The following is a 14,806-nucleotide window of genomic DNA, read 5'->3' as shown; positions in this document are numbered from 1 at the left end:
TAAGTTTTAAGAGATAGTTAATAATAAGCCTGAGCTAAAAAGGCCACTTTAAAATTAATATTAAGTCTCATGTGGTTATGTGGGAACTGGTAGGTGACAGAGAAACCCCCCCTCTTTCTCAAATATATTAAAGAAAGTCTCAAGCCTTATGTTGTTTCTTATGTGTAGGCCAATATTCAACTCTGAAAAAGCAAAAGACATTTTCTTCCAGGGCTATATTGTTGTTACCATTCCCAAGGCTTCACAGTAGTGAGTCTTAGGCTCACTGGAGGCCCAATCAATATTTAAATTTCCTGATCCCATAAAAATATCACTTTTCTGTCCTGGTATACATTTATTCTGATATACCATGCATACAGTCACAGGGTATTTAGAAAGGAAGCATCTGGATGTATCTCACAGAATGGTCCCACTAAGAACTGCATGCAGAAGGCAGGCAGAGAGACCCCATAGGTTTTCCTTTCAGCCACACACCAGCAACATACCAGGTCTCTACCTTCTTCTTGGAGAACCTTTGAGGCTTCATCCAGCAAATAACTTCTTTCCTTTAGGTGTGCTCATTTAAAAATGATCTATTGCCCAACATGTGGACGGACAAATTCACAAAAGGACTCATCCACGAAAAGGCCAACAACTCTCAACACTATTGCAAAGAATCTGAAGCTTTATTTAAGGTGAAATCTGAGGGGGCAAACATCAGGTTGACCTTGAAAGACAAGACCAAAGTCATACTTTTCAATCCTGCTGGCCAGCTTCACACCTATACAAGCACAATAGCTCTAGAGACTTATATTTGTTCCATTTTAAGATGTGATATGCAAAATATTCCCTTCCTTTAAATGAGAAAATATAGTAGCATTTTAGGACAACATTTGAAAACCTGAATAATCACCAAAAATATATCAGTAGATCTGCAACATAGGCACTAAAAGCGATTGTTGAAATTACGATTCAAAAGTAAACATGCCACTTGTTATGTGTCCTAATAGTGTTTTTATTTGGAAGCATGTAGATTTAGGGAGGCACTGGAGTATAGATATTATATCATCTGGTTTTATTCAACATAGTAATAAAATGAGAATAGTCAGAAAGATTTGCAGGGATAGGAAAAAATAAAACAGAAAACAAAAGAGACCTATAACCCCCAAATTCTATGTGATACAACATTTGAGACCCTAATGTTGGGAACCAAGAACCCCAGTGATTAGCACAGGTTAACATGAGGTCTGTGCCTGGATGGAGAAACATGCAGAGTTTATTTGAATCTTCGTTACCTATGAGGTCATAGTCCATAGAGGGAGTCCATAAGTAATGGTTAGCATCCACACCTGCCAGCTGCCTATTTATGCAAATAAAATTTTCTTGGGATATAGCCAAACCCACTATCTCTAGCTGCAATCTGATCCAACAGCAACATTAAGAAGTTGCAACAGAAATTTTAATCTTGGGTCACAAGACCCTAAGAGGTGTGCTATCTGTCCCATTATAGTATAACTTTGCCAAATCCTCTTTGATGAACTAGAAATGATTTGGCAAATGTTTGGTGCATCGTAGCTGTTGTTATGGAACCATCCATTACTTGAATAAGAGTTGGGGTCCTGTAGCCCAGGGATCAAGCTTTTTCTTTACTTGTGAGATCATGTGAAAGCATCTTAGGGGGAAGCTCTCCCACAAAATATTTTGCTCAGGAGACAATGAAGACTCTCAACTTGTTCTTTATGGAAAACTGGTCCAAGGTAAGTGCTATTTAAAGGATACTGAGAAACCATTTCTTACAAGATGGTATAAACCTCAGGATGATAACTTACTCTGATGTAAGGGAATCTATGTATATGGCTGATGGGGGTAACACCACTGGCTTACAGGTGAGAAGTGGTATATTTGCCAGCATTCCATGTGGATTCGCTCCCACATTGCACTTATGAGTCTATCTTCAAAATATTTCGCAAAAAGTAAATGTATGTAAGGCTACTCATTTTTTTTAAATGTATGTGTGTGATAGTATTACTTGTCAACCTGATGGAGCCCATGTTCGCCTGGAAGAATCATCTCTGACCAAGCCCATGAGTAATTATCTTAACTGGCTTAACTAAGGGAAAGCCCAGGCAATACCCTCATCTGCTGAGCCTCCAGCTGTGGTCAGATTGAGGGTTCTACATGGGATGCCACATGCCTCTGGGAGAAAGTCATTTGCTATATCTGCCCCCTTCAGTTCAAGGACAGAATGCTCGGAGGAGCAGCACTAACCAGACACAGATATCATTGCCTTCCTGATGCTACTGCGAATCATCTCCCTTGCTTGTGGGGAGATACCAGTGTGGAAACGATTAGGAGTAAGTGACACAATCCTAGCACTGTCTTAGAGCTGGTAAGATGTAGCTGCTTTAATAATTGGGGATAATCAATATAAATCTATATTTATTTGTATTAAAACAGAGTGATGAAAACAAGACCAGGTCAAGTCTACTTGCTACAGTTCTTCAATTATAGAGCTCATCTTTCCGACTGTTTTGTGGTCCAAGCATTCTCAAATCAAAGTTCATTTTCTTCTTCACTTCTCCTCTGTGTAGAGGCAGGAACTTATTATCTTATTTGTATTTTACAATTTGATTTTTTGGGGGGACAAGTTCTCATATAATCCAGACTGGCCTCCAACTCCCCATACAGCTGAGGCGGGCCTTGAGTTACTGATCTTTGTGTCTCCATCCCTGAGGTGTGATGATTACCAAGCAAAGATTCTATGAATCAAGGCTCTAACTTTACAAAGACAGTGAGGCTCTGAGACATAAGGTGTGACATCATGTCCAAGGTCACAAAGTCAAAGAAGTGATGGCAAGGCTATTGATTCACAATGGAGAAATCACGTAGAAATAAATAGACAGTGATGGCTAACTGTGGGCTGTGCTAATCCTGGCTTACCTTTCAAAGCCAATCTGCCGGAAGGTCTTTTCCCACGTCGAGCCTGAAAGGTAAAGAGACCACAGTCAGCACACTCTGCTACCTCACACATCTGCGAAATGACATCGTCCCTCAAAGCCATCACTCCCACATCTGGTCTGCAGATGGCCTTTGCACATTCTTGGTTTTTTTTTTAATTTCATGCTTAATTAATAATACGGTGATAAAAAGATAATTAGATTCATCACATCAAATATTCATCATCTCTGCAATGCAAACATTCAAAATCCTCACTCAAGGCTATTTTGAAAACTACAGTAATGTCTTGATCGGTTGAGTTAAATACTGGGCAATACAAAATCAGAGTTTTTCTCTTCCATCAAACTGTAATTTTGTACTTGACCACTCCCTCACACACACACACACACACACACACTCACACACACACACACCCTCTCCAGCTTCTAGCAACACCATTTTACTCTTTTTCCAGGAGGTAAGTTTTCCAGATGCCACAAATGTTACAAAAGCAAAATCAGACAAATGGAATCACATCAAATTGAAGTTGGCAAGCAACCGTAATCCAGACATCACAGTATGTCTAATTGAGAAAAAAAATGTGAGTCTTATTCTCATTAAAAAAATAATGTAATGAGGGCTGGGAAGATGGATAAATCATTAAAATATTTGCTGTGTAAACAGGAGGACCAGAGATGGGATTCACACAACCCACAGAAGTGCTGGCTTTTATTAAACACTATCCCAGCAGATACTCTGTATGTGCTGAAGCTAAGGGTTTGTGGTAACTCATGGCATTTTTACATCTTTATTTTAATGACAAATACATTTTGTCATTATGGCAAATCGTCCCCCATCTGGCATTTGGTGCATAAGCTGTGTATGCACCAGCTAATAGCCATGACAGATCACGTCCTGCTATGTACTGGTGCCTTATTCTGCAAGCAGGAGTGACGAGTTCAACATGTAGTCTCCAGAGGCTGCTAAGAAGATGCTCACAAAAGTCTGAGAAAACTGGGCTGGCACAGAACTCTTGAGAATTCTGCGCCAAACGCTTTATCTTCAAACTGCCACAGAGATATCCAGAGGCAGGTCAGTTTCCTGGAGAACAGGGGCTCGCATCGGACCAAAAAACCCCAGGGTTGTCTGGACTAATGTCAAGAGAGGATGAATTAGTCTTGAGGGACCATAAGCCGTACTTCACCAGCAGGCTGGGCCTGTGTTAACTGATCATGGTGGAGTGTTTTCGATAATTTGAAAGACTGGATTTCAGAGATGAACGGCATGCTGATTTAAACCAAATTCAGACGTATTTTCCAGAATGACGTCACTGGGATGCAGCAGAATTCCTATCGGCTTTGTGAGTGCAACTCAGATCTAACCAGGCCAGGAGTGTCCCTTGGCCCCAGGCCCAGAGAAGCGGCCTGCATGTAAAGATCTTCCTTTCTGTGAATGCCATGCAGGATGATGGAGCATCCTTATCTCAAGAATTCTTTGAGGTGAATGATCTACTCTAGAAGTCCTATCAGATCATAAAGCAGTGACTATACACCTGTGGGTAGAAGCCAGGTGCTTGCACTGGACCACATTATGAGGTGGGAACAATGTCTCCTGTCAGAGGGTGAGGCTGACAGTCAGGAGCAGAGCAAGCGTGGGGAGCAGTGAGGTGATGCTGAGAAGGGCTCGATGCTATTCTTCCTGATTTCCGCTTCCACTGGGAAACAACACAGCTCAATTTTCATCCATTTCTATCATTTTTCCTGATCTTCCCAATGTATTCACAGATTTTTTTTTCCTCTTCTTTTAGCTCTAAGAAAACCTTTTCTCTGATTTCACTTATTGTCAAGGTAAAATTAAAATGTAACTGAAATGATCGACTTTCACTTGTAGGGCCTACGTGATTTCTGAAAAAATACACATTTAATCAAACAAGCAAGACAAATTTATAGTTTTTGACTCAAGCTGTCAGTACTCTTTGAAATAAATGTGGCCACGCCACTGGTCCATGCGAAGACAGAGAATGCCTTCTACCTGGTCTGCAGGATCTCGACGCATTTCACATCACAGGCTCATCCGCTTTTGCTGGTTGCACTTGCTCACCAGCCGCGTGTGCTAGAAATGGGTCTGGATACATTCAAATTGAGCTTCCGCCCTTAGGCCCCCAATACATTAGAGGTTTGGGTTTTTATGTCCTTGGTGAGCATTTAGTCGGGATAAAACAAGAAATTCTCAATAAATGGAACAGACAGACCCAGATCCTTTGGCACAGAGGATATTTTTGGCAGCTCATTATGCAGCTGCTGAGGAATTCTTTTAAAGCCATCAGCCGTGGTCCACAGCAGTAAGCTGATAGCATTTGCCTTTGCCAGTGTAGCCCTGCATGTCAAAAACGGCCGAGAAAACAAAAGCACAAGGCCAACTTCTTCAACTGAACGCTTTCCAAATGAGATTTGCAGGGGTCCCTCACCTGTGGTTTTCCATGCTGTAGTACCAGTAACCCACAGTCATCTGTGGTCTGAAATATTAAATGGAAAATTCCAGAAGTAAACGGCTCACAAGTTTTAAATGACTTTCATTACCGAAGATTACCATAATTATTCTATTTTATGAGCTGCTATTGTCATTAACCTTCCCGAGTCTCGGGTAGAAGTAACACTTTATCATAAGTGTGTATATAAGAGAAAGCACACGATCTGTAAGGCTTTGTGCAATTCTCATTTTAGCATCCACTGGGAGTCTCGGAACATGTCCCCAGAGGCAAGGAGGACCACTGTAACCCACAGAGGAGTCTAAAATGCCTGGATTTTCCAGGAGAAGGCAGGCAACACAGAGAAACTCCTAGCATACAGAAAGGGATGAAATTTTTAAGTTTTTTTTTCTTTTCAATCCGGATTGTGTAATTAGAAGCCATGATGTATGATTCTTCACTTTTAAAAGCTGCCCATTAGTTAGTGCGCCAACATCCCGCTCAACAGAACTGTAATCTAGAGCAGAGGGTGGTAGAGCGTGGATGGAGTCCTGCTGGAGTCTAAGGACATTCACTTGAGGAGGAAGACCCAACATCTGAGCTGGGGATTCCTGGGTGACAATGCTCCATAGAGCCTCTCTGCCGACTCTCAGGAGGGGCGTCCTAGAGAAGACAGCCATGCTGTCTACCAGAAGGTACATCAGCAATTGCTTCTTACATATGAAGAATGTTCTGCCTCTTGAGTCTCATCCTACAGCTCTGTCTCCTTATTAGTTTTTTAAAACTTAGACTGATTTATTTATATGTGCATATGTGTGTTTGTGTGTATGTGTGTCATGTCACAGTGCACATGTAGAGGTCAGTGGGCAACTTGTGGAGTTGGTTTTCTCCTCCCAACACATGGATGCTAGGGATCAAACCACAGTCATCAGGCCTTGTGGCAATTGCTTTTGCCTGCCGAGCCATTTTACTGACCCCTTATTGGTGAGATTTTATTTTTTTAATAGATTTTTTTCATACATTATATTTTTATTATGATTTCTCCTCATTCAACTCCTCCCAGATCCTCACTATTTCCCCACCCATCCAAACCTACACCCTTTCTTTCCTTTCTTCTCTCTATCTCTTTCTTCCTCTCTCCCTCCCTCCCTCCCCTTCCTTCTTTTTTTCCTTCCTATCTCTCTTTTTCCATTAGAATACAAGCAGACACCTAAAATAACAACAACAATAATAAAATTAAAATAACAAACCAGAATTGGATAAAATTGACTAGAAACAAGGAAAAAGAGCCAAAGAAAAACTGCAAGAAACACGTACACACTCTGAGACACACACATATGCATGCACACTCTGAGACACACACATATGCACACACAGAAAACCCACAAAAACAAAAGGGACCTGTAAGATTAAAAAGAAAAGAAAGAAAACTTCCAACACTACTACAACAAAATGAGTTCATTTTGTGTTGACCACCTACTGCTAGGCATGGGGCTTCCCCTTAAATGTTGTTTGCAGACCAGGTGAGACTCTGTTGGAAAAATTAAGTTTTCCCTTGTGAGCAGTTGTCAATTGAAGATAACTTCTGGGCTAGGGATGGGGGCTGGCGTCTGCTTCCTCTCTCAGCCCTGGAACCCCATCTGGCTTAGAGCCCCACAGGTCCTGTGCGTGCTGTCACAGTCTCTGTGTGTTCATATGCTCATCGGTCCTGCTGTCTTTAGAGGACTTTGCTTCCTTAGCATCCTCCATCCCCTCTGGTCCTTATGCCTCCTCTTCCACTGGGTTCCCTGAGTCCTGAGGGGAGGGATTTGATGGAAACAACCCACTTAGGTTGAGTGTTCCAAGGTCTCTCACTTTCCACATCTTGCCTGGCTGTGGGTCTCTGTGTTTGTTCCCATCTGCTGCAGGAGGAAGCTTCTCCGATGATGGCTGAACAAGTCACTAATCTTTGAGTATAGACGAATGTGGTTAGCAAGTCATTTTAGTGAGCCTTTAATTGCTATGTTAATTTCCAATGTGAAACATTCTTTAAAATGGGTAAAAATTCTTAAAAGTGCCTCATCTTCCTCCCCAGTATTTGTTTGCCTGGACATTAACAATGCAGCGGCTGACATCATTAGACCCTTACAAGGTGCTGGACTTACACGCGTTAGCTAAGCAAATCCCCGTGAACATTCAGTGAAGACATTACTATTATTCAATCCCACCTCAGGTGAGAAAACCAAGGTTCAGATTAATGCCAGCTTCACTCTGCTTCGCCAAACTTTAGGCACTGCATTCAGGTCTTGCCTTCTTTGACAGCATGGGTACTTATCTCAGAATCCTTGTCTTCCTAATTAACCCCAAATTCATATTATTCATAGTATTTGGGTCTTGAGGTTATTACGATTAATAAGGTTGTGCGAGTGAGGTCCCCCTAATAGCAGTAGTGGCGATGGAAAAAGAGAGACTCGAGCTGCCACCTCATTCCATCTCACAGCGTGATGGGCTTCACGGTGCTATGATGCAGCAGAAGGCTCTCAACAGAGGCTGCCTCATGTCCCCCCCACTGCCTACGCTCCGGCAGCAGAAGCTGTTACCCAGTGTGTGGTACTCAGCTGAGGCAGCAGCTTCCTCTCCATTCTCCTTCTTATCTCTCCCACTTGATCTGGCTACAGCATGGCATTCAGTCTTTTGCCCCGCCCCCTTGCGCTCTAGATCTGATCATTAATGCTAGAAGCATAGAAGTTTTCAGTAAGTCAATTTCACTGAACTATGCAGCTCAAATTCTAGAATTCTTTACCTGTCTCCCACAGAAACCGAGCAAAGCTGCAGCCATTTCGCATCATCCCTGTGCATTTCCTTGATTTTGTTAAGCATTCAGAAGGCACAATAAGGTTTCAAGGACGTAAATAAATGTCAGTAAAAAGTCAAATACAGGCATGTAGTGTATACAAGGTGGAAGCAGAGTGAGCATCTTTTTGTTTTTTTCTGTGGTATCAATTTGAAGCTGGAGAACATTATTTGCAGAGAGGCACGGGCACTCTAGTGTCCACTCTGTTTCTGCATGTCTTTCTTTCCTCAGATAAGACCCCCCTTAGATAGGATGATCAGAGGATTTCAATGCACTTTTATTTTTTTTTCACAAATGCTACTAGCAGAAAAGCAAAATTCTCCATCTTCGCACCACTATGGGGGCTTCCTTCATTACTATGTCTCCTCTCTGATTCTTTTTATCTGCCATTCTTTCAGCCAATTTCATACTCAAACTATAGAAAAAAAGTAACTGTTTTCCTTAGAGTCTCAAGATGTAACAGAAAACAACAGTGTCAGACTGCGTGTTGAATGGTTTTATACCAAGTGTGTCTCAGACACTGAAGCAATTTGAACGTAGGCCTGTTTCTGCTCTTTGTGAAATAACTAGCAGAGAAGGAGCAATAATCCACAAGTGATGGGTTTTGCCAGCTTATTCCTATAAAACAGGAATATTTTCATATACCACCTGAGCTCTCAAACAGGCAGACAGGCCACCTGGCACAGAACTGGGTGAGAAAGAGCTCAAGTATCAGGAAATTATCCACACAGTCTCGGCCAGGGGCTTCATTCACATCGTGTTTCTAACTCTTGAAAGGAAAATAATTTTAAACTTATTTTTTTTTTAAAAAAAAGGTCAAGATTTAACCATGAATAGAATATGGAATTGTAATAGAAAAGTAGATTTTGACCAATAGCGGCATTCAAAGTATTCTACAATGAGATACAAATTCCCTCATTAAATAATGGATTGAAAACAAAAACAGTTTTTGACTTCTGGTTTAAAATATAATTCAACTGGCAATCTGAAAGATTTCCCATTGAAGTAGTTATAGACATATGGAAAAACCACCGAGAGAGGGGAGAAGAGGGAGGGAGGGGAGAGAGGGGGGGAGGGAGAGAGAGGGAAAGAGAGGATGGGGGAGTATGTATCTATTTTCAAGAATCATAGACCAACGGCCAGCACATCGATTTCACTGAACTCTGTAGCTCAGACTCTAGCATTCTTTATACATCCTCTACAGAAACCAAGCAAATCCCCAGCCCCTAAAGAATGTACAAACATATTTCTTCCCTTTCCCCGCTGTCTTCCTCTCATTTAGAAGCAGTTCCTTTTCTGTAAGGAACTGACTAATGACCATCTTACACAGATGTTCTGTGAGGTGGGCACATGTGTTTCCCAACAATGTCATCACCACCACCCTTTCTTCCTTGACCTCCTCTCCTCACCGCCTTTTCACATCCAATCAAACCCCCAGAGAGAACCAGGCAGTAGGAGAGGAGTCTGAGCAGCGGTTGATCAGCATGGGGATGCCCACGGGATTGCATCTTTTGAGAACTAGTGGGCTGGCCAGTAAAAGAATTTATAGGCATGGCTACAGACTGACAATTCCTGGCAGATCCCCAACATGAACAATGGGAACAACCTAATTGAGCACCAAGAACAAGAATCTAAACACACAGTTTAAGTGCAGTAGCCAGTATGTAATTTACGTTTTTATGTTGACACAGAACAGTGGGAAAACGGAGACTTACGATCTTTACGTGATTAGTAAAATTATAGTTGACATGTTGTCACAACCTATTCAAGCCCATGACGTTCCCATGACTTGGGGCTTTCTACTCTTTAGGCATCTGCTTCAGCAAGAATGTTTACATTTCTTTTATCACAAGATGGCTCAAAATAGAATCTGGAGAAAACCCACAACATTTAGAAAGCAAGGACAGAGAGGAAAGTCAGTTTTTAAAAGGGAGGCGCCAAGAATGTGAAGGGAAGAGGTTTTTAGGAATGAGAGGCCAAGTTTAGGGAGAGGTGTTCATGTCTTTGTGGCCCCGTTGGGGGAGACAAGTAACTCAAAGAAGTTTAGGGAGAGGACTGGAAGTGACTCCCTGGCAAAGCATCTGCTGGGGGAGCACCCGAATCTCCGGGTTCCATCCTAAGGAGACGAAGTAAGTTTCAGAGGAATGATGGAGAGCATTGTGAGAAGGGATAGCTTCCAGAGCGGAGCAAAGTTGGGGGAGGAAACAAGGGCAGATTTCTACTTTTAAGGTCAGGTTCCATGGAGGTGTAGAGAGGGGACAGAATGAGTAAGGAGTTGGTGGGGCCCCTGAAATAAGAGCTTGGACAACCGTCAATATAGGCCTTCAGATGTGACGCATGCGTACCTTCGCTGATGAAAGGGGATGGAGAAGAAGGCTGAGCAGAGGTTGAAGAGCCAGAGAGGAAGGGAAGTCCTATTTTCTCATCAGCAGAGAGTGGTCAGACTTGACATGGACAAGTAAGGCCTCTCACAAGGGACAGAGGGAAGAGGGTCATGGTAACGTGTACTCCATTACAATACCATAAATGTAGCAAATGATAGGCAGGGAGTTGAGACTGATCATTCAGAACAATGAGCTACATAAGGAACATGAAAATGCCTCTGGTGGATTGCACATTTGAATAAATATGGTTATTCATGATCTACACGCTGATACCTTTCACAGAGAATCATGATACATACATGAGAACCAAAATGAAGCAAAGAAAGTCATACTTTAGATGATATAGAAAAGCTCTAAGCATATTTTTATTGTTCCAGCTTAGCATGCTGGGATACGCTGCGCTGGCTCCACAGGACACTCTAAAAGTTACCTTAAAAACAAAACACCCAGCAGCTGCTGCTACCCATTTGTAGCTTTGCCTTCTGCCTGTTTCAGAAGCCGACTTCAGAAGACATTTCCAGGAACTGTTGTTCCACTCATTTCAAAGCCAGGTGCATGGGAGTTTGATAAGTCTCCCAAGTATTACACATGCTCAGAAAACTGACTTGAGGCTTTTACCGCACTTACCATATGGTATATGAGTTCTCAAGCAGGCTTGGAATTCTGAGGTGCCTGCAGGAGACTCCCATGTGCTTGCTCTTCTGTGAACTCCATCAGACGACTCGCGGTAAAAATTTAATGAAATCAAACCAGATGGGCAAAGAACTTACTAGGTGAGAACACTAGAAAGTGTGGGCTATCACGTTCCCCTGACTGTTCTTTTTGTAGTTCTTTCTTTCAGAAGTGTAGGCAGGTCATAGCACCCTGAAACTCATGAGCATCGCTGAGCTGGTCCAAAGGGAAGGCTGGACTCGGGAAGAGTCGCTGTGGAGAAGTCTCTATAGCGGACATCAGGAGTCTTTCAGTTTTGATCTTGTATGACACGACATGTTTAGGAGCTCATATTCACACGTGCTTATTACTTTTAGGCCTCAATCTAAAGCTTTTCGGAGGGCATTAGTGACAGAGCTTTCACTACCCCCTTCACGAGTTTGTAGCTACATATGTCTTCAGTCAGTTACAAGATGCAGTTGACATCCTCTGGGTCAGTACCAATATTCTCTCGGAGTTGTGGCTGAAGTAAGGTCCTGGAATTCTTCCAGCAGCGCAGATGACAATGATTCCATTCTTGTGGAAAAATAATTTGGCTTTGCATCAGCATAGCACACTTTCTGGGAGTGAGCTATCATACGGGGACACACACTACAGGTCCACAAGCTTGGTCAAGACATTCCTAAAAAGAGGGTTAGCACCTTCCTGGCACCACTACAATCAAAATGTCTATGTGGTCTCTTACACAAAGTAGGTTATAGAGAAAAAGTCATTAATACTTGGTTCTTGGATAGTGTTTTTTAAATGTTTGTTTTTATTTATGTGTATTGTGTGTGCTGTGTGAGTGTGTACCATGTGTGTCCTGGAACCCATGGAAGCCAGGAAGGAGTGTCAAATCCCCTGGAGCTGAAGTTATACGTGGTTGTGAGCTGTCCAACATGGGCCCTGGAACTAGACTAAGTCCTGTGAAATAACACCAGGCTTTTTTAACAGCTGAGCAATCTCCCCAGTACCTCTGCTAGTATTTTTTTTAAAGACTTGCTAAGTTTTATTCTACATGTATAAATGTCTTACCTACTGCATGTAGTGTACTGCATATGTACCTGGTGCCTGTGCAGGCTAGGAGAAGGAGCCAGATCCCCTGCAACTGGGGTTACAGATAGTTGTAAGGTGTCATATGGGTGCTGGGAACCAAACCCTGGATTTCTGTAAAAGCATCAAGTGCTCTTAATTGCTGAGCCATTTCTTTAGCCCTCAGCTAGTATTTTAAATGAATAACACTGCAATATGATTAGTGATTCATAACCTTAGGACACTAATTTTAGTCCACTTTCCTCTCTCAATCCCACATTGTAACATACAAAACACATGCATGTGCACACATACACACACACACACACACACACGCTACACACACTAAGTGAAGTCATTTATTAAGGCCTGTATTTAAGTAAGTTTTGTCATAGTTTATTTTTATTTTAGCATAAGACTATGCTTGGTGGCTTCACTTAATCCCCATTGTGTTATGAACTTTTCCTTATAGCGTGTGTTTGCCAAAACTCTTCAAAGACGTCTTACGGAAAATGCATATAAAGTCTTAGAAGGTCAAACCCATGAACATATCATTCATTTAAAAGCAATTTTGTCATAAAGAGCTCACCAAGCTTACAAAAGTACTCAGGCTGATGTTCATGAGGTTGTCATTCACATGAGAATATAAACCAAATCTTGGCCATCTTGACATTTCTGCAGAAACTGGAAGAAGCTGTGCTCGGTCAGTTTCTGTGTAAGCCAACAGAAGGGACACTGAGGAAGCGAGCAGCGGTAAGGTTGGCTGATGCACCCGAGAGAACAAGTGTATCTGCTCAATCCATGCACACTTACATCCATTTGTGAGGAACAGAAAATGGGACAAAATATCTTTGGTTTTCCTAATTGTCCACTCTTGTGGAGCTGAGTTTCAGTGGAGGCGGGCTCTTAGTTTTTGATCAGGTAAGGGTGTCCTCCTTAACATCCCTTCAGATATCAATTATTTCATATTGCTGTGACTTTCTTTACGTGAAGCACACATTCCATATTGCATGTGTCACATAGTATTCACTTACAAAAAACCAAACATATCTGGAAAAATCTCATATTATTGTCCATCACACATCTAAACAATGTGATTCCAAGGTTGTTTTAGTCCTGAGAGAACCGACCATTTCTCAATGCTTAATTCCATAATTATCATCATTAGCTTTGCTGTTAGGAGTTGGGCATTACCACTGAGTGAAAAGTTAAGGACAATCACGGACAGTGATGCTTTGCTGAACCAACAGAGGAGTCCAGTGATGGACAAGGGACATCTGCTGTATTTGCACAACAGAACGCTAAGCAGCCACACAAAGAAGAAAACATCATTCGCCATGAATAAACATGGAGATTATTGCTAAGTGAAATAAGTCAAGGCATAGGAAGACAAATTCCTAATGATCTCATTCATATGTGGAATCTAAACAAGCTGAGGTCATAGGAATAGGGGGCAGGAGTGTGGTCCTAAGACGTGGGGAAAGAGGAGAGAGAATCAGGGATGGGAGGGATTGGTAAAGAGGATACCCACAGATGACAATATTGTATCATATAATTCATGGGAACACAGACAGGAATGTGAGTCCTACCTTTTCCTAGGGAAGATTTCATCACAATAACTAAGTTATGCATACATAAGTATATACAATAATCAGACTGCATACATACCCACATGCATGCATAGGTATATACAATAATCAGACTGCATACATACCCACATGCATGCATAGGTATATACAATAATCAGGCTACATACATACTCAAATGCATACATAGCTATATACATACAAAAGATAAACAATAGCAGAGTAAAGATAAAAGTTAAAATGCTACAGTTTGTACAATAAGGGGAGCTCTTGCTGTTGGTAAATAGCCCCCCTTCCCTTTCTCTCTCTCTCTCTTCAGACTCAAGAAGAGGGATGGACTATAATCCTCATTGACTTTTCTGATGTCCTCCATTCGTTCTCAGCCCATACCCACTCCCCAACTTGACGGGTTGGCTTCTCTGAGGCATGGGTTTCTGACTTTCAGTTATCAGTCCGTCTTTCTGAGCCAGCTTCCCACCTGAGTTCAGTTTACTTTCTCATCCGAGGCAGGGAATGGGACCATCTGCCTTTCAGGGCTGGGGACACTGCTGTCTGGCTGGCCGCTCTGTAGCTGGATATCCTGGAGGCTGGCAGCTGCTTGAGATCCTCACAGTATGGTTCTGTAGCCTGATCTCACAGATGAACCCTAAATCCTAAACCCCAGGCCCTTCCAACTGCATCTCTGGTTGTTACCCACTTATGATGCACCCCGAAGTGGGTTTGATGGTTACTTTAAACTGTCAACTTGACAAGAGAATCTTTGTGAGGGATGGTCGAGATCAGGCTGGTCTTTGGACATGTTTGTCTTATCAAGGGAGTTGTCTTGATTATACTAATGGAGGTGAGAAAACCCACCCACTGTGGGTGACATCATTTCTGAGGTTCGGGGTCTGGAGTG

At 42.2% G+C, this 14,806-nt stretch overlaps 1 protein-coding gene across 7 annotated transcripts in view; it reads right to left on the bottom strand.

The window, feature by feature from the left end:
• Piezo2 (piezo type mechanosensitive ion channel component 2) overlaps nucleotides 1-14,806 on the bottom strand; it is a 373,285-nt gene that overhangs the window by 172,848 nt on the left and 185,631 nt on the right. For all 7 annotated transcript variants that reach the window (XM_087896005.1, XM_087895998.1, XM_087896002.1 and 4 more), the window contains one exon: nucleotides 2,920-2,962. In XM_087896005.1, the coding sequence (XP_087752131.1) occupies nucleotides 2,920-2,962 (43 nt within the window). The remainder of the gene's footprint in view (nucleotides 1-2,919; nucleotides 2,963-14,806) is intronic.

This window comes from Myodes glareolus, chromosome 13 (genome assembly GCF_982192425.1).
Source record: "Myodes glareolus chromosome 13, mMyoGla1.1, whole genome shotgun sequence".
Taxonomy (NCBI): Eukaryota; Metazoa; Chordata; class Mammalia; order Rodentia; family Cricetidae; genus Myodes; species Myodes glareolus.
Note: the sequence above shows the minus strand (reverse complement) of the source record. Positions and strands in the feature narration are given on the sequence as shown.